The sequence below is a fragment of the Ranitomeya variabilis genome, chromosome 2 (assembly GCF_051348905.1).
Source record: "Ranitomeya variabilis isolate aRanVar5 chromosome 2, aRanVar5.hap1, whole genome shotgun sequence".
Taxonomy (NCBI): Eukaryota; Metazoa; Chordata; class Amphibia; order Anura; family Dendrobatidae; genus Ranitomeya; species Ranitomeya variabilis.
Genome location: NC_135233.1, coordinates 885,293,555 through 885,320,018, shown reverse-complemented (window position 1 = coordinate 885,320,018; position 26,464 = coordinate 885,293,555). Strand labels below are relative to the sequence as shown.

The 26,464-nt window shown below is 40.7% G+C and overlaps 1 protein-coding gene and 1 long non-coding RNA gene across 2 annotated transcripts in view; one reads left to right on the top strand and one right to left on the bottom strand.

Annotated features, from left to right (window-relative positions):
• On the bottom strand, window positions 1-25,632 carry LOC143808109 (uncharacterized). Its single transcript, XM_077290413.1, has 7 exons — window positions 25,337-25,632; window positions 22,852-22,962; window positions 21,914-22,001; window positions 18,975-19,135; window positions 14,425-14,532; window positions 11,856-11,951; window positions 1-2,518 (listed from the first exon to the last, which is right to left on the bottom strand). Exons 1-7 carry the CDS (start codon window positions 25,553-25,555, stop codon window positions 434-436), a joined length of 2,868 nt encoding a protein of 955 aa, XP_077146528.1. The 5' UTR covers window positions 25,556-25,632; the 3' UTR covers window positions 1-433.
• The window catches only part of LOC143810002 (uncharacterized), a 243,919-nt gene that overhangs the window by 4,280 nt on the left and 213,175 nt on the right, over window positions 1-26,464 (top strand). The window lies entirely within an intron of this gene.

The window sequence follows — 26,464 nt, the reverse complement described above, 5'->3', positions numbered from 1 at the left end:
CCACATATTTATTTTGTGTTTTTATATGCATTATAGCTTGTAGTTACAAAAATTTAATTACAGGTTTGTTTTATCACACAATTGTACATCATGTTTACTTTGGAAGTCGTGTTGGTTATTGCGTTCCTCCTATACCAGGAATATTTTCAGCAATTGGTATATTTTGGGCTGGACCAGGGCATTGATCTGATGTTGAGGCCTTCTCAGGGAAAGAGCGAATAAATGATTTTGATGGTTTTTCTTCCTGTTTTTTGTCTGGTTTTGGTCTCTTACCCTTCTTTTCCGGATCTGCAGGTGAAACTGTAGTTGATGCTTCATTTCCAGAAATGTATGTAATGGTTCACACTGTTTTGGGTGGACTAGATGGAGGACCATGAGGATGAGGCTCATAATTGTGTAGATATTCAGGTTTTTCTTCCTGTTTTTGGTCTGGTTATGGTTTGTTACCCTTCTTTTCCGGATCTGCAGGTGAAACTGTAGTTGATGCTTCATTTCCAGAAATGTATGTAATGGTTCCCACTGTTTTGGGTGGACTAGATGGAGGACCATGAGGATGACGCTCATAATTGTGTAGATATTCCGGTTTTTCTTCCTGTTTTTTGTCTGGTTTTGGTCTCTTACCCTTCTTTTCTGGATCTGCAGGTGAAACTGTAGTTGATGCTTCATTTCCAGAAATGTATGTAATGGTTCCCACAGTTTTGGGTGGACTAGATGGAGGACCATGAGGATGACGCTCATAATTGTGTAGATATTCCGGTTTTTCTTCCTGTTTTTGGTCTGGTTTTGGTTTGTTACCCTTCTTTTCCGGATCTGCAGGTGAAACTGTAGTTGATGCTTCATTTCCAGAAATGTATGTAATGGTTCCCACTGTTTTGGGTGGACTAGATGGAGGACCATGAGGATGACGCTCATAATTGTGTAGATATTCAGGTTTCTCTTTCTGTTTTTGGTCTGGTTTTGGTTTGTTACCCTTCTTTTCCGGATCTGCAGGTGAAACTGTAGTTGATGCTTCATTTCCAGAAATGTATGTAATAGTTCCCACTGTTTTGGGTGGACTAGATGGAGGACCATGAGGATGACGCTCATAATTGTGTAGATATTCCGGTTTTTCTTCCTGTTTTTTGTCTGGTTTTGGTCTCTTACCCTTCTTTTCCGGATCTGCAGGTGAAGCTGTAGTTGATGCTACATTTCCAGAACTGTATGTAATGGTTCCCACAGTTTTGGGTGGACTAGATGGAGGACCATGAGGATGACGCTCATAATTGTGTAGATATTCAGGTTTTTCTTCCTGTTTTTGGTCTGGTTTTGGTTTGTTACCCTTCTTTTCTGGATCTGCAGGTGAAACTGTAGTTGATGCTTCATTTCCAGAAATGTATGTAATGGTTCCCACTGTTTTGGGTGGACTAGATGGAGGACCATGAGGATGACGCTCATAATTGTGTAGATATTCCGGTTTTTCTTCCTGTTTTTTGTCTGGTTTTGGTCTCTTACCCTTCTTTTCTGGATCTGCAGGTGAAACTGTAGTTGATGCTTCATTTCCAGAAATGTATGTAATGGTTCCCACAGTTTTGGGTGGACTAGATGGAGGACCATGAGGATGACGCTCATAATTGTGTAGATATTCAGGTTTTTCTTCCTGTTTTTGGTCTGGTTTTGGTTTGTTACCCTTCTTTTCCGGATCTGCAGGTGAAACTGTAGTTGATGCTTCATTTCCAGAAATGTATGTAATGGTTCCCACTGTTTTGGGTGGACTAGATGGAGGACCATGAGGATGACGCTCATAATTGTGTAGATATTCAGGTTTCTCTTTCTGTTTTTGGTCTGGTTTTGGTTTGTTACCCTTCTTTTCCAGATCTGCGGGTGAAATTGTAGTTGATGCTTCATTTCCAGAAATGTATGTAATGGTTCCCACTGTTTTGGGTGGACTAGATGGAGGACCATGAGGATGACGCTCATAATTGTGTAGATATTCAGGTTTTTCTTCCTGTTTTTGGTCTGGTTTTAGTTTGTTACCCTTCTTTTCTGGATCTGCAGGTGAAACTGTAGTTGATGCTTCATTTCCAGAAATGTATGTAATGGTTCCCACTGTTTTGGGTGGACTAGATGGAGGACCATGAGGATGACGCTCATAATTGTGTAGATATTCCGGTTTTTCTTCCTGTTTTTTGTCTGGTTTTGGTTTGTTACCCTTCTTTTCCGGATCTGCAGGTGAAACTGTAGTTGATGCTTCATTTCCAGAAATGTATGTAATGGTTCCCACTGTTTTGGGTGGACTAGATGGAGGACCATGAGGATGACGCTCATAATTGTGTAGATATTCATGGTCATAATCATCGTGACTTCTGCTGTCATGTTTTTGTGCATGTTTGTTAATATATATAGCAGACCCACGGACTTCTTTTTGGCCTGGCTCTTGTCCTTTTCCTCTCTCTTCCTGCTTTCCAGAATCTTTTTTGTCATTACCTGGGTTATTAGTGTTGTAACCTTCATTATGCTTCTGTTCTTCCACAATAGCTGCCTAAAAAAAGACAATATAATTTTTAAGTAGAATGCCTCTTCTAATACCACTGTGCGGCTGTATTTGTATTATTTAAATTTCATAATAATAAATCTAAACATAAATAAAATTACAGTGAAATACATTGTAACCTCAAGTAATAAAAGTGCTTTGTGAAGTCTGTTTTCACTTTCTTGACCAATTTTTTCAAATCTGACCAGTGTAATTTTAAGTACTAATAGTTCTGGAATACTTCAGCATACTTCAACATATTGCAGTGATTCTGATATGATTTGCATTTATTAATATATATATATATTTGATGAAAATTTTAAAAAATTTGCAATTTTCTAGCTTTTAATTTTTATACTCTTAAAACAAATAGTCATGTCTCAAAAATTAATCAATAACTAACATTTACCACACATCTACTTAATGTCATCATTTGTGAGACATCACTTTTTTGTTAGGAAGTTAGAAAGGTTAAAAGTATAGCAGCAATTTTTCAGCTTTCCATCAAAATTTACAAAACCAATTTATTTAACAAACACTTCACATTTGAACTGACTTTGGGAGGCCTATGTCAGAAAATGCCCAAAGGTGATAGCATTTTAACAAGTGCACCCCTTAAAATATTCAAAACCGCATTCAAGATTATAAGAATTTTCAGTGCTTCACAGGAATTAAAACAAAATGTAAGGAAAAAATGAAAAATTGCTTTATCTCCACAAGCACCTTGCTTTAGCTCCAAATTTTTCATTGTTAAAAAAGTAATCGGAGAAAATGGACCACACAATTTATTGAGCAATTTCTCCTGATTACACAGATATTTCATGTGTGGCTGGAAACCACTGTTTGGCCCACTCGACAGGGCTTCTATTTGACTTTTGGAACACAAATTTGGCTGGCACAGATTACGGGTACCATTCAGCATTTGCAGAGATTCTGACATGCCAACACCGTAGAAATCCCCAACAATTGACCTAATTTTGGAAGCTAGACTGTCAAGTGAATTCATTCAGGGTTGTGGTGAGCATTTTGAACTCACAGGTCCTTTATAGATTTTTATAAAAATAAAATTTTCACAACATTGTTGCTTTAGGTCTAAATTGTTCATTTTTATAATATTAGCTGGAAAAAATGGACCACACAATTTTTATGCGGTTGTATACTCCTGTTCTGGCATACTGCAAAGCTGAGCAGGAAAGTTGTGTCATTTTGAAGTTTGTGCTGTAACCGCTGCCATAACACTTTTTGAGAAGTGCCATAATAGCTAAAACATCCCAAAAGCGACCATATTATATAAATTTTTTACTCAACAAATTAGTATAGGAGCATAATGACATTGGTGTTTGAATTTATAATGTACTCGAATATGTAAGTTCTGCCGGGTACCTCATGGTGTATTAGCTTGGTAAAATAACAGGGTAAATCAGAAGCTAATTTAGTAATCCATGGATGTGTGGTTCACTTTGAAACAACCCTTTATGCACAGTGGAGATATGTATGTTGGCCTGGTACAATACAGGCACCTTCAGTTCCAGAGGTACTGAGGCCCTCTTCTTCCTAACTTCCACATATTAGGCCATTGTTTATTACCTTCTGAAACTGAAGGGATGTGCCAGTCTGGCCTGCATATCATGATAGCACATAAGCTTTTTACAGTGCCATCTGTATGGTGTGCGCCGCCAGCCTTCAGTACCAGACTTTTCTTTTCTGCATTGCCCTGTAAGGCTTGAGGACTGTCACAGCATCGACCACCACTGGCCACCAATTTTATAGGCATTTTTATTGGAATATCATTCAAAATTTCTGCTATTGGTTATTCAATTTTTTCCACTCAATTGCAGTGATCGCAAATGCGAGGTGGGGGTTGAAACCTACAATTGTGATGAGTAAAAATGCCTTGCTGTTGGGAACAGCAGGTATTTTTACTCGGTCACTGGGTCTGAAGACATGGTGACTGGCTTTCCATTTACTAAAAAATAATAGTATCCATTAAATACTCTTTAGTTCTTTTCCATTGCAGGGAAATTGGATCTCTTATTGCTATCATGGAAGAAACCATTGACAATCTGCCTGACAATCTAGCAATTGTAATGAAATTCATGTACAGTGGGTATGGAAAGTATTCAGACCCCTTTAAATTTTTCACTCTTTGTTTCATTGCAGCCATCTGGTAAATTCAAAAAAGTTCATTTTTTCTCATTAATGTAAACTTTGCACCCCATCTTGACTGAAAAAAAAAATAGAAATGTAGAAATTTTTGCACATTCATTAACCCCTTCCTGACATCGGACGTACTATCCCGTCGAGGTGGGGTGGGCCCGTATGACCGCCGACGGGATAGTACGTCATACGCGATCAGCGGCGCTCACGGGGGGAGCGCCGCCGATCACGGCCGGGTGTCAGCTGATTATCACAGCTGACATCCGGCACTATGTGCCAGGAGCGGTCACGGACCGCCCCCGGCACATTAACCCCCGGCACACCGCGATCAAACATGATCGCGATGTGCCGGCGATGCAGGGAAGCATCGCGCAGGGAGGGGGCTCCCTGCGGGCTTCCCTGAGCCCCCCGCAGCAACGCGATGTGATCGCGTTGCTGCGAGGGTCTTACCTCCCTCCCTGCAGCTCCCAGACCCGGATCCAAGATGGCCGCGGATCCGGGTCCTGCAGGGAGGGAGGTGGCTTCACAGACGCCTGCTCAGAGCAGGCACTGTGAAGCAGCCTGCACTTTCCTCAGATCGGTGATCTGTCAGAGTGCTATGCAAACTGGCAGATCACCGATCTGTATTGTCCCCCCCTGGGGCAAAGTAAAAAAGTTAAAAAAAAATTTTTCCAAATGTGTAAAAAAAAAAAAAAAAAAATATTCCAAAATAATGAAAAAAAAAATAAAATATTATTCCCATAAATACATTTCTTTATCTAAATAAAATAAAAAAAACAATAAAAGTACACATATTTAGTATCGCCGCGTCCGTAACGACCCAACCTATAAAACTGCCCCACTAGTTAACCCCTTCAGTAAACACCGTAAGAAAAAAAAAAAAAAAACGAGGCAAAAAACAACGCTTTATTACCATACCGCCGAACAAAAAGTGGAATAACACGCGATCAAAAAGACGGATATAAATAACCATGGTACCGCTGAAAACGTCATCTTGTCCCGCAAAAAACGAGCCGCCATACAGCATCATCAGCAAAAAAATAAAAAAGTTATAGTCCTGAGAATAAAGCGATACCAAAATAATTATTTTTTCTATAAAATAGTTTTTATCGTATAAAAGCGCCAAAACATAAAAAAATTATATAAATGAGATATCGCTGTAATCGTACTGACCCGACGAATAAAACTGCTTTATCAATTTTACCAAACGCGGAACGGTATAAACGCCTCTCCCAAAAGAAATTCATGAATAGCTGGTTTTTGGTCATTCTGCCTCACAAAAATCGGAATAAAAAGTGATCAAAAATGGTCACGTGTCCGAAAATGTTACCAATAAAAACGTCAACTCGTCCCACAAAAAACAAGACCTCACATGACTCTGTGGACCAAAATGTGGAAAAATTATAGGTCCCAAAATGTGGAGACGCAAAAACTTTTTTGCTATAAAAAGCGTCTTTTAGGCTGGTTTCACACTTGCGTTTTTATCTGCATGCGTTTTTTAAAAAAACGCATGTGTGAAAAAACGCATGTAAACGTGGTAAAACGCATGCGTTTTTAGACGCATGCGTTTTTATAGAAAAACACAAGAAAACAAACAAAAAAAAAACCCTACCCCTAACCCTACCCCTAACCTGAAATACGTGGCACTAAAATATACGTTTATATACGTATATAAGTGCCACGATATTTCAGTGGCCACGTATATAAGTGCCACGTATATAAGTGCCACGTACATAAGTGCCACGTACTTAAGTGCCACGTACTTAAGTGCCACGTACTTAAGTGCCACGTACTTAAGTGCCACGTACTTAAGTGCCACGTATTTACGTGCCACGTATTTACGTGCCACGTATTTACGTGCCACGTACTTAAGTGCCACGTACTTAAGTGCCACGTACTTAAGTGCCACGTACTTAAGTGCCACGTATTTACGTGCCACGATATTTCAGTGCCACGTATAACCACATAGTTATAGTATTTATAGTACGTGGCACTGAAATACGTGGCACTGAAACACGTGGCACTGAAACACGTGGCACTGAAACACGTGGCACTTAAATACGTGGCACTTAAATATGTGGCACTTAAATACGTGGCACTTAAATACGTGGCACTTATGACTGTCAGAAAATGTTCATTAAACGGTTAGAGGTGAGGTTAGGGGTAGGGTTAGGGTTACCGTTGGGATTAGGGTTAGGGGTGTGTTTGGGTTAGGGTTTCAGGTAGAATTGGGGAGTTTCCACTGTTCAGGCACATCAGGGGCTCTCCAAACGCGACATGGCGTCCGATCTCAATTCCAGCCAATTCTGCGTTGAAAAAGTAAAACAGTGCTCCTTCCCTTCCGAGCTCTCCCGTGCGTCCAAAAAGGGGTTTATCCCAACATATGGGTTATCAGCGTACTCGGGACAAATTGAACAACAACTTCTGGGGTCCAAGTTCTCTTGTTATCCTTGGGAAAATAAAAATTTGGGGGGCTAAAAATCATTTTTGTGGGAAAAAAATATGTTTTATTTTCACGGCTCTGCGTTGTAAACTGTAGTGAAACACTTGGGGGTTCAAAGTTCTCACAACACATCTAGATAAGTTCCTTGGGAGGTCTAGTTTCCAATATGGGGTCACTTGTGGGGGGTTTGTACTGTTTGGGTACATCAGGGGCTCTGCAAATGCAACGTGACGCCTGCAGACCAATCCATTTAAGTCTGCATTCCAAATGGCGCTCCTTCCCTTCCGAGCTCTGTCATGTGCCCAAACAGTGGTTACCCCCCACATAGGGGGTATCAGCGTACTCAGGACAAATTGGACAACAACTTGTAGGGTCCAATTTATTCTGTTACCCTTGTAAAAATACAAAGCTGGGGGCTAAAAAATCATTTTTGTGAAAAAAAAAAAGAATTTTTATTTTCACGGCTTTGCGTTACAAACTGTAGTGAAACACTTGGGGGTTCAAAGTTCTCACAACACATCTAGATAAGTTCCTTGGGAGGTCTAGTTTCCAATATGGGGTCACTTGTGGGGGGTTTGTACTGTTTGGGTACATCAGGGGCTCTGCAAATGCAACGTGACGCCTGCAGACCAATCCATTTAAGTCTGCATTCCAAATGGCGCTCCTTCCCTTCCGAGCTCTGTCATGTGCCCAAACAGTGGTTACCCCCCACATAGGGGGTATCAGCGTACTCAGGACAAATTGGAAAACAACTTTTAGGGTCCAATTTATTCTGTTACCCTTGTAAAAATACAAAGCTGGGGGCTAAAAAATCATTTTTGTGAAAAAAAAAAGAATTTTTATTTTCACGGCTTTGCGTTACAAACTGTAGTGAAACACTTGGGGGTTCAAAGTTCTCACAACACATCTAGATAAGTTCCTTGGGAGGTCTAGTTTCCAATATGGGGTCACTTGTGGGGGGTTTGTACTGTTTGGGTACATCAGGGGCTCTGCAAATGCAACGTGACGCCTGCAGACCAATCCATTTAAGTCTGCATTCCAAATGGCGCTCCTTCCCTTCCGAGCTCTGTCATGCGCCCAAACAGTGGTTACCCTCCATATATGGGGTATCAGCGTACTCAGGACAAATTGGACAACAACTTTTGGGGTCCAGTTTATTCTGTTACTCTTGTAAAAATACAAAAGCTGGGGGCTAAAAAATCATTTTTGTGAAAAAAAAAAAAGAATTTTTATTTTCACGGCTCTGCGTTATAATCTGTAGTGAAACACTTGGGGGTGCAAAGCTCTCAAAACACATCTAGATAAGTTCCTTAGGGGGTCTAATTTCCAAAATGGTGTCATTTGTGGGGGGTTTCAATGTTTAGGCACATCAGGGGCTCTCCAAACGCAACATGGCGTCCCATCTCAATTCCAGTCAATTTTGCATTGAAAAGTCAAATGGCGCTCCTTCCCTTCCAAGCTCTGCCATGCGCCCAAACAGTGGTTTACCCCAACATATGGGGTATCTGCGTACTCAGGACAAATTGCACAACGTTTTTTGGGGACCAATTTCTTCTCTTACCCTTGGGAAAATAAAAAATTGGGGGCGAAAAGATCATTTTTGTGAAAAAATATGATTTTTTATTTTTACGGCTCTGCATTATAAACTTCTGTGAAGCACTTGGTGGGTCAAAGTGCTCACCACACATCTAGATAAGTTCCTTAGGGGGTCTACTTTCCAAAATGGTGTCACTTGTAGGAGGTTTCAATGTTTAGGCACATCAGGGGCTCTCCAAACGCAACATGGCGTCCCATCTCAATTCCAGTCAATTTTGCATTGGAAAGTCAAATGGCGCTCCTTCACTTCCGAGCTCTGCCATGCGCCCAAACAGTGGTTTACCCCAACATATGGGGTATCTGCGTACTCAGGACAAATTGCACAACATTTTTTGGGGACCAATTTCTTCTCTTACCCTTGGGAAAATAAAAAATTGGGGGCGAAAAGATCATTTTTGTGAAAAAATATGATTTTTTATTTTTACGGCTCTGCATTATAAACTTCTGTGAAGCACTTGGTGGGTCAAAGTGCTCACCACACATCTAGATAAGTTCCTTAGGGGGTCTACTTTCCAAAATGGTGTCACTTGTAGGGGGTTTCAATGTTTAGGCACATCAGGGGCTCTCCAAACGCAACATGGCGTCCCATCTCAATTCCAGTCAATTTTGCATTGAAAAATCAAATGGCGCTCCTTCCCTTCCAAGCTCTGCCATGCGCCCAAACAGTGGTTTACCCCAACATATGGGGTATCTGCGTACTCAGGACAAATTGCACAACATTTTTTGGGGACCAATTTCTTCTCTTACCATTGGGAAAATAAAAAATTGGGGGCGAAAAGATCATTTTTGTGAAAAAATATGATTTTTTATTTTTACGGCTCTGCATTATAAACTTCTGTGAAGCACTTGGTGGGTCAAAGTGCTCACCACACATCTAGATAAGTTCCTTAGGGGGTCTACTTTCCAAAGAGGTGTCACTTGTAGGGGGTTTCAATGTTTAGGCACATCAGGGGCTCTCCAAACGCAACATGGCGTCCCATCTCAATTCCAGTCAATTTTGCATTGAAAAGTCAAATGGCGCTCCTTCCCTTCCAAGCTCTGCCATGCGCCCAAACAATGGTTTACACCCACATATGGGGTATCAGCGTACTCAGGACAAATTGTACAACAACTTTTGCAGTCTATTTTCTCCTGTTACCCTTGGTAAAATAAAACAAATTGGAGCTGAAATAAATTTTGTGTGAAAAAAAATTAAATGTTCATTTTTATTTAAACATTCCAAAAATTCCTGTGAAACACCTGAAGGGTTAATAAACTTCTTGAGTGTGGTTTTGAGCACCTTGAGGGGTGCAGTTTTTAGAATGGTGTCACACTTGGGTATTTTCTATCATACAGACCCCTCAAAATGACTTCAAATGAGATGTGGTCCCTAAAAAAAAATGGTGTTGTAAAAATGAGAAATTTCTGGTCAACTTTTAACCCTTATAACTCCCTAACAAAAAAAAATTTTGGTTCCAAAATTGTGCTGATGTAAAGTAGACATGTGGGAAATGTTACTTATTAAGTATTTTGCGTGACATATGTCTGTGATTTAAGGGCATAAAAATTCAAAGTTGGAAAATTGCAAAATTTTCAAAATTTTCGCCAAATTTCCGTTTTTTTCACAAATAAACGCAAGTTATATCGAAGAAATTTTACCACTATCATGAAGTACAATATGTCACAAGAAAACAATGTCAGAATCGCCAAGATCCGTTGAAGCGTTCCAGAGTTATAACCTCCTAAAGGGACAGTGGTCAGAATTGTAAAAATTGGCCCGGTCATTAACGTGCAAACCACCCTTGGGGGTGAAGGGGTTAAAAAATAAAAAAAACAAAATATCACATGGCCATAAGTATTCAGACCCTTTGCTCAGACACTCATATTTAAGTCACATGCTGTCCATTTCCTTGTGATCCTCCTTGAGATGGTTCTACTCTTTCATTGGAGTCCAGCTGTGTTAAATTAAACAGATAGGGCTTGATTTGGAAAGGCACACACCTGTCTATATAAGACCTCACAACTCACAGAAGTTTGGGACTACCAGAAGTCTTCCTAGACCTGGCCGTCCAGTCAACCTGAGCAATCGTGGGAGAAGAGCCTTGGTGAGAGAGGTAAAGATGAACCCCAAGATCACTGTGGCTGAGCTCCAGAGATGCAGTAGGCAGATGGGAGAAAGTTTCACAAAGTTAACTATCACTGCAGCCCTCCACCAGTCAGGCCCTTATGGCAGAGTGGCCCAACGGAAGCCTCTCCTCAGTGCAAGACATATGAAAGCCCGCATAGAGTTTGCTAAAAAACACATGAAGGACTCCCAGGCTATGAGAAATAAGATTCTCTGGTCTGATGACATGAAGATAGACCTTTTTGGTGATAATTATAAGCAGTATGTGTGGAGAAAACCAGGCACTGCTCATCACCTGCCCAATACAATCCCAACAGTGAAACATGGTGGTGGCATCATGCTATTGGGGTGTTTTTCAGCTGCAGGGACAGGACGACTGGTTGTCATTGACGGAAACATGAATGCGGCCAAGTACAGAGATATCCTGGATGAAAACCTCTTCCAGAGTGCTCTGGACCTCAGACGGCTGAAAGATCACCTTCCAACAAGACAATAACCCAGTAAGCACACAGCTAAAATAACAAAGGAGTGGCTTTAGAACACCTCTGTGACCATTCTTTATTGGCCCAGCCAGAGCCCTGACCTAAACCCAATTGAGCATCTCTGGAGAGACCTGAAAATGGCTGTCCACCAACATTCACCATCCAACCTGACGGAACTGGAGAGGATCTGCAAGGAAGAATGGCAGAGGATCCCCAAATCCAGGTGTGAAAAACTTGTTGCATCATTCCCAAGAAGACTCATGGCTGTACTAGCTCAAAAGGGTGCTTCTACTCAATACTGGGCAAAGGGTCTGAATACTTATGACCATGTGATATTTCAGTTTTTCCATTTTAATAAATTTGCAAAAATGTCTACACTTCTATTTTTCTTCAGTCAAGGTGGGGTGCAGAGTGTACATTAATGAGAAAAAAATGAACTTTTTTTGAATTTACCAAATGGCTGCAATGAAACAAAGAGTGAAAAATTTAAAGGGTCTGAATACTTTCTGTACCCACTGTATGTTGTGACATATGGGAAGCACTGTGTTTTATGTCATACTGTACCTCTGGTTCAAATATTTCACAGGTCACATTCAGCACACTCTTTTCAGTTGGATTGCTCCAACGTGTTACAGCAAAACTCTTGCAGTAGCCAGTATGCTGAGGGCAAAAAAAAATGCAATAAATTACATTTAGCATTTAAGATAAAACCACCCTGCTAGTGCTAATAATATGTTATCAACAGAGGGTACTGATGATAAAGCATTACATGACATTAATAAATCATTCATCAATATAATTTATTATAAAATGTATTTCCTGAGAAAGGTGTAAATGCATCAAGTCACAGACAGAGGTTAGACTATGAAAACAGTCATGCATGGCGACACTTTCTGGGAGTTAAGGTAACTATAAAGTTGCCAAACTGATTCTGTAATTCCCATTAATTTCTATTAGAGTTACAGAAACCGCATAATGTTGTTGCACTTGGCTGTTTTTCATAGCCTCACCTCCTGTGGTTAATGCCCAAATGTAGTTGTATCCATCTCAGATATAAAATACTAAAATGGGTATAAAACTTGAAAATCAAAATGAATCAGTCTTCATGCACACCTGTGGTCATTCAAATTCTAGACTGGTAAGGCCATAACTAACAAACAGGCAATCCCTGCATCTATTGTGACTGTCTAACAGCCGGGAGACATGCAGCTGCGGGGACTCGAACATATAATACGAGCACACCTGAGATACTCGGATAACACTTGAGCATGCTTGGATAACACCTTATCTGAGCACGATCGCTTGTCACAACTAGTTATCACTTATCCTGTAAGGCCTCTTTCACACGTCAGTGTCTCCGGTACGTGTACTGACAGTTTTCTCACGTACCGGAGACACTGACACACGTAGACCCATTCAAATGAATGGGTCTATGCACATGTCTCCGTGTTTTCACGGACCGTGTGTCCGTGTTGAAAACACGGAGACATGTCCTCTTTTCTCCGGCAGCACGTACAGCAATACGTCCTGCACACGTGCACATGGAGAACAGTGTGCACTCTCCTCCGTGTGCACGTACCGCCCGCAGGAGAGACAGCACTACAGTAAGCGCTGTCCCCCCCCACGTGTGGTGCTGAAGGTGGCATTCATCTCTTCTTCCCCGCAAGAGAGAAGAGATGAAAGATCAAGTTTTTTTTCTTTTTTGTTAAAAATAAAGTTTGCAGATGACCCCCGCCTCCCATCCCCAGTGCGCCGCCCGGCCCCTTGCATTGAAATACTCACCCAGCTCCCGCGATGTCTCCTCTCTCCTCTCAACGCTGGCAGCTTGTCCTGTGTGAGCGGTCACGTGGGACCGCTCATTACAGTGAGGAATATGTGCATATTCACCACTGTAATGAGCGGTCCCACGTGACCGCTCACACAGGACAAGCTGCCAGCGCTGAGAGGAAAGAGGAGACATCGCGGGAGCTGGGTGAGTATTTCTCTGCAAGGGGCCGGGCGGCGCACTGGGGATGGGAGGCGGGGGTCACCTGCAAACTTAATTTTTAACAAAAAAGAAAAAAAACTTGACCTTTCATTTCTTCTCTCCTGCGGGGAAGGAGAGATGAATGCCGCCTTCAGCACCACAGCGGGGGGGACAGCGCTTACTGTAGAGCTGTCTCCTGCACGGTCCGTGTGGTCCTCAGGTGGCACACGGGCTGCACACGGCTGTGTCACGTGAGCACATGGACACACGGACACGGATAACTCCAGTACCGATTTATCCGGTACCTGAATTATCTGGACGTGTGTGAAAGAGGCCTAAATATGTAATATCTTCTTAAGATAACCCATTTAAGGAAAAAGGGCATAAATGTTATTCCCTTTTAAGCACATGATGATTATTTTGCACTTTTTAGTAACCATCTACAATATTATTGACCACTCTAATTCTTCAGTGATCCCACTTGCAACTGCAATGCGAGAAACTCGTGCGCGTCTATCGCCTCAATATCCGGCACTGCCGCTGGCACTCGGCCGGAATATGCGGCTGCATGTATTTCTAGGCAGCTCCAGTCTGAACCACCGGCGGCAGTGCCAGGTATTGAGCAGAGAGACTGACCCGAGTTTCTCGCACTGCAGTTGCAAGCGGGACACCGGCCTAAGGCTATGTGCCAACGTTCCGGATTCTTAGTGTTTTTTTAGCGTTTTTGGGGCAGTTTTCCGCTGCAAAAACGCTTAAAAAATGCTTACATTAAGCATCCCATTATTTTAATGCATTCCGCAATTCTTGTGCCCATGCTGCATTTTTTCCACATAAAAACGCATCGCAGAAAAAATGCAGCATGTTCATTAATTTTGCTGAAAATCTGCGGATTTGCCGCTATATTATTGTATTGGGACACTCCAGAAAAAAAACACTAAAAAAAGCGAGAAAAACGCTAGCGTATTTCCTGCGAATGGAGTCCAGTTTTGATCAGGAAAATTCTACGAACAATCCTGAACGTGGGCACATAGCCTAAGAGTGTTTGCCCATAGATGCAAAAATTTAATGCTAAGACAAAAGATTCAATAGTTCCTGGCAAGTGATGATGAAAAGGAAGAAAAAATAAATAAATGTATTACCAATACTCTTTTTATATACCATACTTACTGCAAATTCATAGTCCAGGGGTTTACACAGGGAGAAATCTTTAACTGATTTGTTGCAAGTAGACTCATGAATTGTAAATTCCACATAGAAAGCTGTTCCTGCAACCACCTAAGAACATGAGTACATATTGTTAGTTAGAGGTGGGTTACACCAGTGAGCTGTAACTGTATCTGTAGCTGGAGAATGGCCAAGTTTAGCGTTACCACTATGCCACACAGAAAGTGATCATAAAATCACACGTTAATTAATGCAAATTTGTTGTCATTATTGAAAATAAAGCTTATTGACATGGCGAGACTCGGAAGGGATGAAGCAGTGGATGTTGCTGAATGAAAATTGCAAATCTCCCATTGTAGTACCAATACATTGGTGTGCCCATCAACAAACATCCATAAGAAAAATAAGTATGTTACTAGATGAAAAGAGATTACAGCAAAAAAGTTCAATAATTATTTTTATTAATGAAATTAAACAAAATGAAAAATCATAAAAAGAAAAGACAGGACAATGGGCCTCAAAAACAAAAGGAGATCACAGGCCACATAGAGGGATCCAAGGGGTAAAAACCTATATATGTAAATGGTCAAAAGCACAATAAATACAGTGCAAGAAAATGTCAATACAATACAGAACAGTAGAAAAGAATAGTGTAAATCCAGGTACATAGGTTGTTTCTAATGGAAATAAGCCACCATAATAAAAAAAAACACACGCCCCCCCGAAGAAACGAGGGAAAACAGTGTCGGGGTGGAGAGACACAGGATCCATTTGGTACCATTCTGATATAGATAATTTACCTTTTACTGTTTGTTGATATACATTTAGCTACCTCAGACTTTGTTATAGCGTGGGATTCTATCGGGCTTATCCACTAGAGAGAAATGCATCCTATATTTTACTACTGTATATTGCAGTAGCACTTTATTTTTTGACTATAGTGGCTTATTTCCATTAGAAACTGCCTATGAACCTGAATGTTTTCTTTTTCTACTGTCCTAAACTTCATATTTGCGCTTACTGCAATCTTTGGGAGACAGAAAGAACAAATCCACAGCAGGTCAAGAATTGGTTTTATTTTTTACGCAGTTCCTCATGCGGTTAGTGATTAGACGACTTTATTCTTCAAGACCGTATTTGCTTTTGGGGAGTTTTTTATGCCGTTCACGTATAGTAAAATTGAAAATTGATAATAAAGGCAGCTTTATTTTGGGGGTCTGTACGATTATAGCAATACCACCTTTATATAATTTTTTATGCTTTGTCACTTTTACGCAATAAAAACTAGTTTATAGAAAAATAATAGTTTTTACATCGCTATTTTGGAATCTAGACCACTCAAGGAACTTATCTAGATGCTTTGTGACCACCTTGAACCACCAGGTGCTCTATATAAATTTATAACGTAGAGCTGTGAAAATTAAAACTCACATTTTTTCCTCAAAAATCATCTTTTAGCCCCAATTTTTTTATTTTAACAAAGGTAGCAGAAGAAAATGGACCCAAAAAATTGTTGTGCTATTTTCTCTGAGTACGCCGATACCCAATGTGTGAAGTAAGACCACTGTTTGGGCGCATTGCAGGACCCAGAAATGAAGGAGCAAAGTTTGACTTCTTGAATACAAAATTATCTGGAATCGAGAGCAGATGCCATGTTATGTTTAGAGAGCCCCTGATGTGCCTAAACAGCGGAAACCCCATCCCACCCATTACATTTTTTATTTTCCTAAGAGTAACAAGAGAAAATGGACCTAAAAATTTGTTGTACAATTTCTCATGAGTGTGCCGATACCCCATATGTGGGTAAAAAACTACTTTTGAAGCACAGTGCAAAGCTCAGCAATAAAGAAGCACACTATTGGAGTTCAGATTTTGCTGGAATGGTTTGAGAGTGCCATGTCACATTAGCAGAGCCCCTGAGGTGCCAAACAACACTAACACCCCATGAGTAATGTCATTTTACAAACTGCACCTCTCAATAAATTCATATCAGAGTTTAGTGATCATATTGACACCACAGGTGTGTCACAGAAATTTTTACTATTGGGCGGTGAAGAAAGAATAATTACATTTCTTCCACTAAAATATAGTTTTAGCCCCAAATTTTTTATTTTTATAAAGGCTAAGAGGAGAAAATGGACAACTAAATTTATTGTGCAATTTCTCCTGAGTGTGCCAATACCCTGTATGTAATCAGGAACTACTTTTGACACACAGTGCAAAGCTCAAAAGTGAAGGAGCACCATATTATTGTGCAGATTTTGCCATTATCGTTTGATGGAATCATGATCCACTGGGAGAGCCCCTGAGGTGCCAGAAGAGCAAAACTCCTCAAGTGACCCCATTTTGCAAAATACACCTCTTGATCAATTAATGCAGGGGTGCAGTTATCATTTTGACACCACAGGTGGGTAACAGAATTTTATACCATTGGGCACTGAAAAACAATTCTTACATTTTTACCACAAAAATGTGGTACCGCTCATTACAGTGATGAATATGCGTCTCCACCCCTATGGGAGGTGGAGCCGCATATTCATCACTGTAATGAGCGGCACCACGTGACCGCTCATACAGGACAAGCTGCGGCGCTGAGAGGAAGCATCAAGGGAGCTGGGTGAGTATTTTAATGCCAGCGGGCTGGCGCTCAGGGGGTGGGAGGCGGCAGGTGACAAGGATCTTTATCTTAAAAACAAAAATAGTAAAAAAAAATTGATTTTTCATTACTTCTCTCCAGCGAACACTGCTGGAGAGAAGGAATGAATGGCGGCTTCAGCACCACACGCTGGGGGGACAGTGCTTACTGTAGCGCTGTCTCCTGCACGGTCCGTGTGGTACTCAGTCGGCACACGGGTGGCACACGGACAGCATCCGTGTGCGGTACGTGTTTACACGGACCCATTGACTTTAATGGGTCCGTGTGATCCGTGCGCTCCCACAAACACTGACATGTCTCCGTGTTTTTCAAACGGACACACGGTCCGTGAAAGCATGCTGACATGTGCAGAGACACATTTATTTTAATGTGTCTATGTGAGTCAGTGTCTCCGGTACGTGAGAAAACTGTCACCACACGTACCGGAGCCACTGACGTGTGAAACAGGCCTAACACAATGAAAACTTTTGTAGAAAAAATAATTACTTTTGCATTGCTTTATTCTGAGACTTATAACTTTTTTTATTTTTCTGCTGATGGAGCTGTATATCAGCTTGTTTTTTGTGGGACAAAATTATGTTTTCAGTGATACTATTTTAATTTAGATTCTTCTTTTTGATCGCGTGATATTCCACTTTTTCCAAGTGATGTGATGATAAAGCATAGTTTGCTACTTTTTTTGAGTTTTTTTATGGCGTTAACTGAAGGGGTTAACTAGTGTTACACTTTTAGGCCAGGGTCACACTTGACAGTGCAATGTGAGAAACTCACACGAGTCTCGCGTCTCAATACCCGGCACTGCCGCCGGCACTCGGGACTGGAGCAGTCAGCTGCATAGAAATACATGCAGCTGCACACTCCGGTCTGAGTGCCGACAGCAGTGCCAGGTATTGATGCTAGCGACTCGTGCGACTTTCTTGCATTGCACTCGCAAGTGTGACCCCTGCCCAATAGATCAGGTTGTTCCGGACACGGTGATACCAAACGTGTACTTTTTTTTGTTTATTTATTTTTTTACATAAAAAATATGTATTTACTAGTGTCATTTTTATTATTTTTATTTTTTTTTACATATTTTAATTTTTTTTTTACTTTTTTTTACTTTTTTACAAGTTCCTTTATGAAACTTTCACTTTTTTTTTTACTTTCTTAACATTCATTCTCAACATCAACATATTAGTACCTATATTATAATATCCCATCTCCTTAATGCGGCTAAAAGTCCCATAGTAAGGCCAGTCTCACACGTCCAGATAATTCCGGTACCGGAGTTATCCGTGTCCGTGTGCTCACGTGGCACATCAGTGTGGCACACGTGCGGCAGCCGTGTGCCGAGTGAGGACCACACGGACCGTGCAGGAGACAGCGCTACAGTTAAGCGCTGTCCCCTGCTTTTGGTGCTGAAGCCGGCATTCATTCCTTCTCCCTAGCAGCGTTCGCTGGAGAGAAGGAATGAAAAATCAAGGTTTTTTTTATTTTTTTTGTTTAAAATAAAGTTCGGGGTCACCTCCCACTCCCCGCACGCCCGCCCGCTTGTATTGAAATACTCACCCAGCTCCCGCGATGCCTCCTCTCAGCGCCGGCAGCTTGTCCTGTGTGAGCGGTCACGTGGTACCGCTCATTACAGTGATGAATATGCGGCTCCACCCCTATGGGTTACATACAGTCTAAACATAGTCCTAAAGCTTTAGATTAATGTTAATCTAACCCACCAATTTTGGGCAGAACTATCCAACTATCTAGTGTGTATGATGGTGACTGACTCCTGATTCTCTCTCGATAGATGATGTCTAGGGACGAGGGATATAAACATGTCTGATCCCTTTGTTCTCGGTGTAGATAAGCCTTTGTATTTGAAATCAATTACAATTATTCTCTGCTATTATTTCATCTTTACCTGTCGAGCTCCTCTTGTGATGTTTCCAAGACCAAAGTATTTGTTGTAGTCACTCTCCTTGTTAAACTTCTCCAGACTCTTTTCTGCAACCTCTTGAATATTACTATCATTCAGTGGTCTACTTAAATAGCAAGCAGCACAACTAAGGTCCTGGTGAGTGGCTGAAATATGGAACAAGTAAAAAGTCATATAGGTAATTATTTCAATGAAATCGGCTGGTTATTGGCTTTTTATGGACACAGACAATTATATTAATAACTACTCTGTGCGCATAGAATGTTTATCCGCTTATTTAAATAGGCACTAAGTGACTGCCAATCTGCTTGCATATAACAAATCAGTGGTTGTTTTAATGGCATGGATCGTACCATGGAAACATGAGCACAGTTATTAGAATGGAATTCAATTCTACTCAAGTACACAAAAAATAAGGCATTTTGAAGAATACGATTTTTTGTAAATTTGCTTTGCATGTATTCAGCAAAAATACAGCCACTATTTTGCTGTACCATAAGATGTATGTCCAAGAGTTTAAAAAATATAAAGACAAACTCGCACTCAGGTCACTGCTCACCTGTCCAGGCCCTCTATTGTTCAACCGCTCTTCAGAGTCGTTTCCTCTGGCACGAGACATATCTCCCAGCCTGTGCACTTTAGGCAAGGACTTTGGGCCGTTGCCAGGCTTGCCTCGGAAGTCCCAGTCTAGAGTGAATAATTTGAAGTTGAGACACCAAAAAGAAGAGGATTGGACAGTGGGTACTGCTGCTTGCTGCCCACAATCCAGTCCATAGTGCCTCTTCTTTCTGGGTTCATAGCTCCAGCCAGCTCACTCTAGGCTGGAAGACTTCCAGCCATGCACCGGGCTGCAAGGTCTGGTGGTGGCCAGAAGTCCTGGCCAAGAATGATCAGCTCAGGAGTTGCAGGTTGTGCTAAGGGAAAGAAGAGGCGGCTCTGAAGAGCGGGCTGCCAAATTTAGAGGGCCTGGACAAGTGAATGTTGAAGTGAGTATACAGTTTTTTATGTCGTTTTAAACTTTTGCCAGACATCTATGGTTTTATATTTTTTAAATCTTACATTTATTATGCTTTGGAGTCTGAAGTGACAAAAGAGCATACTGTAATAAGGGACATTCAATTTGCAATAACTTTGATCTGAATCAAATTTCCCTGTAAAATTTGTGCAATTTGGCACATTCGAATTTCGTCAGATCTGCTCATCTCTATTCTCATGTATACCCAGCTTAACAGTAAAGAGAAAGATGAGGGATGCAGCTGACCCTATATTTTCACTGCACATTCCTAGGAACTCTCATTGCACAATAATCATGAAGTCTAAACAGGTTGTCGATCACCAGCTGATTGTCAAGTGTAATCGGAACCTGTGCTGCCAAGAACAATGGCAGCCTATGTGCACTGACCAAACTCTTCCAAACATGCTATTGAATTACCACCGATCAGCAAACAATTAGCTGATCAGTGGTCATTACAGGCACCCTGTCATCTTGGAAAATGTTATTTATCAGCAGGTATAGGCTTAATCTGAAGGTAATTAGCGATACAATGCTTCCTGGTCACCTTACTAAAACAGTAATTTATTTTCTTCCAAGAGCGGCCAACTTTTAACAATGGGGAAGTGCACAGATGTGCTGAAGTTTTTGCCCACATCTGAATGCATGCCCCAGCACTTTGATAGGGTGTTCTGCACAGAAGCGCTGCAGACCCAGCTGTCAATCAAAGTGCAGGGACAGGCCTACAGCTGCCGATCCCTGTGTTCTGTAGCCTTTTTGTGTAAGCCCCCATGGCTGAAAACTGATGGCTTCCAAGAGGAAATAAGTTCATTTTCTCCCTTTAGCTGCACTTCCAGAAAGGCGACCGGGCAGCATTGTAACACTATTTACCTGCAGATTAATCCCATTTCTGCAGGTTGGAGCGAAAACCCCATGATACATTTAGATGCGGGAATTGTAGTTTTTGCAAATGGGTGATACTGAGTAAAAGCTTTATCAGTGCTTCTACGGGTTGCATAGTTCTTTATACGTAACTTCGCGAACTGCAAGGCTACTGATGTTATCTACATGGCTATAAGTAGCTGCCCCCTAAATTATATAGAGAAAACCAGACCGGAGTTTAGAAGGCGTATTAGGGAGCACCTAAGGGAGAAGTAAAACATAAAAGAGACACCATGATAGCTCCGCATGTCATGGAGTGCCATGAAGGAGACCACAGGACCTTGTCGTTTTGTGTCTTGAAAGTGTCGATTCATACAATAAAAATAAATGGCGTGGTATATGTATGCATGACCCTAGAAACAGTGAATCTATATAAGACATAGGTACATAGGTAAGAAATGCCCATGGTAAAAGGGTTGGCACTGCCTCTAAAACCCATTTCTATCTGATATATAGGGTTTGTTGTCTCCACATATATGGTTATCATTTTTGAGACATAATTTTAAACCATTTCTTTTGCACATTGTATAGAGACAGTAATTAAGCAAGGGCATTTACAATACATCCTTATATAGATAAATCTTTCTGGAACATTGAGCCATATCCTTGCACTTTATGTAGGTGAAGGTGTTGCTGAATTTCGACTGCTTCTCATAGAGATGAGAAAGCCCAGATATGTCTGGTAGTGGACTATCTATGGTGTCCTAGTGAAATATACCTACATATTTGGCGTATCAGGGCAAACATCTTTAGAAAAGAGTCACGGAGACGGCTACTTACGTGTGATCTATTGCATGTATATAACCAACTGTAGCCTCAGAGTCCCTGATAAATCATCTCACCGTAAAAGCAAAACACGATTTTAAAATCAGGTGCGAATGTGGCAATAGATAATAATACCTGTATAAAGTAGGCCCCTTAACAAAGTGCACAAACAGGATGACAGAGGTTTTAATAGGCGCAGTCAATACATGATCATAAGATACCGTACCTGGACTCAGTCTACAATCATAGTTGTAAAGGTGAGCAATCCTCTCGGGCTTATTCAATTGAAATGTTGCTCTGCACTCTCCAAAGGCCTGAAACAATTATTATAAAAAAGATTAAGAAGCTCATCTGACTGATATAATTTGGATATCTTCCTTTCTTGGTCTGCAGGATGGGATTGAGCAGGCTTTAGGTTTAAAAGGTGGGGGTCGGAGCGCCATTGAAAGAACTCGGCTCCTCCGAGGTGGTCAAGTCCATATTATAACTACAGAGGTTTCCTGTATGAAGGCTGACTTGCCTCAGGAGACCGGCTGTGGCATAACGCTTTATACTGATGGCTTCATCAGGCCAATCGTGCCTTACACCTGTGATTCATATTAACATCTGTGCTCTGACCAACTACCATCCATTAAAAAAGAAAAAATTAGAGTTTGTTATATTTATACGTAAATCCCCATTAAAGCAAGTTTTGTTTAAATGTACACAAATGGTCAAAATTGTTGTTACCCCTCGTTTAATGACAGAAAAACCCACAATGGTCACAGAAATAACTTGAATCTGACAAAAGTAATAATAAATTAAAAAAAACTATGAAAATGAACAAATGAAAGTCAGACATTGCTTTTCAAACATGCTTCCACAGAATTAAAAAAAAAATAAAACTCATGAAATAGGCTTGGACAGAAATGATGGTACCCCTGAAAATAATGCGACAAAAGGGACATGTTAAATCAAGGTGTGTCCACTAAGTAGCCTCACAGGTGTCTACAATCATGGAATCAGTGAGTGGGCCTGCCAACATGCGTATGGACTGCTTTAGTCTCATAGTCCAACATGAGGCATTCCAGAATAAAGCTGCAACATGAGCAAAGTTTTAGAAGTAGGAGTGAGAGGATATGCTAAGTTATAAATGAGCTGAGGGCAAAATCCTGATGTACTTACCGCTTCATGACCAGGCTTGGCCCTACAATCTTTCCACAGTCGCCGGCTCAGTACATGACATTCAGTTTCCAAAACATCCATTGTCAGATAAAATACAGATCCATTCTCCTCCTGACAATGAAAAGCTTCTTGTGTCACTTTCAATTCTCGCCAACAAATGATTGGAACACAATATATTTCAACAAATATGTTCCTCATTATCTACCCAAACACATTTCATACATAGCAAGTGTCACAGACTTTGAACTGGTAATTGGTCATGCCTGCACAGTCTTAGGGTAAATGGGGGTCTTTTGGAGAAGTTTCAATGTATCCATATGGATGTAGGCAGTTTTATAGGTATAAGAGCTAGGACTAACTAGTGTTCCACAAAAAGGGAGGAAAATGTAATCTCGTAGCTCAGTTTATTTCAAAGTCATAAGAAAATCATTTTATGATGTCTGGATGGTGGGTTAGATGACAACTGACACACAAATATCTCTGAGAATAACTTTGGTTCCATAATTATATACAATTGACACAGTGGACCACCAGACATTGCAGGTAAAAGGTCTGGACACACATAGTAGCTGATTAATTGGCACCACTGTGTAGTTATGATGAACGTGCATACATTTTTTAACCAAAACAAGAAAAGTATCCAAAATTTTGTATGTCCATATTTTTTTGAATAATTTTGATTAATGTTTTTAGCCAACTTTTGGTCCTTGTGTCCATTATTACTAACAGTGTGTTATCCATTTTTCTTATTGACAAAAAAAATATTTCCAAGCTTCCTTTATCCTACTAATGTAAAAAACGGACAGCACTTAGTTGTCCATTTTTCCTACGGACCTATTTACTTGAATAGTTTATTTTGATCAGCAGATTAGTTCAATTTTTTTCTTTTGTCACAGACTATTTCATTAAAAAAAGCACATGTGAATATTGCCTATAAACTAGAATGGGTACATGTTCAATCTATGAAAAACAGAGATAGACGATAGATCATGAGTTGTATGAAAGTGGCCTCAAAGGAAACCTGACATGTAAAATAACACTATTAGCCTGCAGATACAGGGTTAATCTGCAGGTTAATAGCATTTTCACACTGTGCTGCGCCCGCACTGAGAGCCCTGCTGCCGGGAGGAAACTAACTTTATTCCTCCCAACAGACTCTCCCTGTCAGTCACAGGGTCGGTGCCGAACCACTGTTTATAGAGAGCGGAGACTATAACTACACCCAGGCAATCACTGACAGCAGATTCAGCATTAGAGCTCAGCATAAGCTTCTGCTGTCAGTCAGTGCCGGCTGGTTACAGCTGCCGATCTCTATACAAAGAGCCGTGACTGACACCATGGTGGCGCAACCCCTATAACTGAAAGAGCAAGCCTGCCAGGAGGAATAAACGTAATTTCCTCCTGACAACAGGACTCTTAGTGCTGGCACATCACGGTGTCCGAACGCTATTAACCTGGAGATTAACCACATATTTGCAGGTTAATAGCATTATTTGACATCACAGATTCCCTTTAAAAGCAGACTCTTTTTGTCATATCCTACTTTGGGCAAAAGAAAAATAATGAAGTAAAATGGCACCAACTCTGCCCATGTATTGGAACGAATAAGATTAGAAGGATGTAAGTGTTATCATTTTTTAATGCCGTGTGTCAAAATGTTTAAAGTAGAGTATTCAGATTTAAACGAATCTACTGTAGAACTGTTTTTTAAGAAAGCTTAATAAAACTGAATTAATTTCACTCTTGGGATCTAAGGGGTAATGTTTCTCCTTGTGGAGAGTGACAAGCCAGGCCTCCCATGTCAGAGTGAGGAGACTTATAAGCCATGCATGTTCCTCTGGGAAATTAAATATGCAAATTACCTCTTCAGAGAGGAAGAGGACTTGAACTCTAGTGTCACCTATTGAAAGTAGCGATCCTAAAAGTAAATATTGGTGGGTGGCGAGTATGCAGGCGTCTCCTGGAGGGAGAGTGTAAACAATGTGGAGGCGCCGGGCACAAACGTTGCATGGTGTTTGCCACTCAAGAGCATAAAACATTGCACTTAATGGATATTCACCTTTTTTAACTATGTAATTCAGCCTTAAATTAAGACAGTCTAAATCACTGATTGATAATGCCTAAATATTATGAGAGCTAAGACTATACTGACAAGATGTGCATACTAAGACAGATAAAAAACAAAGTCTTTGTCTACTTTTCAACTTATTGCCCCCTAATAAGGGTCAGCACAACAAGGACAATGATACTGTATTGAAAGGGTTGGATTATTTTGTTGAGCATTTCTTCAAACTTGTCTTTAGAAGTAATTGATGTCACCCTACAGTTGAACAAATTTAATTTCAACTTATTTAATTTCCTATACAGTTAGAGAATTAATGGCTCATATGGTTGTCATCGACATTCATTACTAAATTGGTGTTGCCTACACATTGGAAAGTACAGTAAATATTGATATTGTAGATGAGATTTATATCATACTTACATCGAACTGTTGTTGTACGTTGGAAATTCGTTTTAGTCCGAGCACAGACCCTTCCCTTCGGTTGGCATTTAGCTGACGTAAAGACAAATCAGCAACAGCTTCTGCAGCAGGGTCATTGCAAGCAATGGAAGTTATCTCTGGTTCTTTATTACCACGAGATCGTCCAGCAGTAGCTAAGGATACCTGGATGGAAATCAACAGTAATGTAGAGACCTTCATCCTTCCCGGAAGAAGGAGCAAGAATAAGACTTTGTCTGTTCCCTCTTACAATAGCCTCTGTGGTCACTGTACCCAGCAATTAAGTCACATTCCCAGCTAACTTATATACATGGTGAGTATAAAAAATCATATATCACCTTTAACCTTTTCTGTCAGCAAACAAAAGAGTCAATGATTAGGTAAATGTCTATCACTAAATCACAAAGACAGGAAGAAACTTTAATCTAAGAATCAATGTTTTTATCATGTAGAACTTTGACACAATATACAGTACAGACCAAAAGTTTGGATACACCTTCTCATTTAAAGATGTTTCTGTATTTTCATGACTATGAAAATTGTACATTCACACTGAAGGCATCAAAACTATGAATTAACACATGTGGAATTATATATTTAACAAAAAGTGTGAAATAACTGAAATTATGTCTTATATTCTAGGTTCTTCAAAGTAGCCACCTTTTGCTTTGATGACTGCTTTGCACACTCTTGGCATTCTCTTGATGAGCTTCAAGAGGTAGTCACCGGGAATGGTCTTCCAACAATCTTCAAGGAGTTCCCAGAGATGCTTAGCACTTGTTGGCCCTTTTGCCCAGCTCACCCCAAACTATCTTGATTGGGTTCAGGTCTGGTGACTGTGGAGGCCAGGTCATCTGGTGTAGCACCCCATCACTCTCCTTCTTGGTCAAATAGCCCTTACACAGCCTGGAGTTGTGTTTGGGGTCATTGTCCTGTTGAAAAATAAATGATGGTCCAACTAAACACAAACCGAATGGAATAGTATGCCGCTGCAAGATGCTGTGGTAGCCATGCTGGTTCAGTATGCCTTCAATTTTGAATAAATCCCCAACAGTGTCACCAGTAAAGCACCTCCACACCATCACACCTCCTCCTCCATGCTTCACGGTG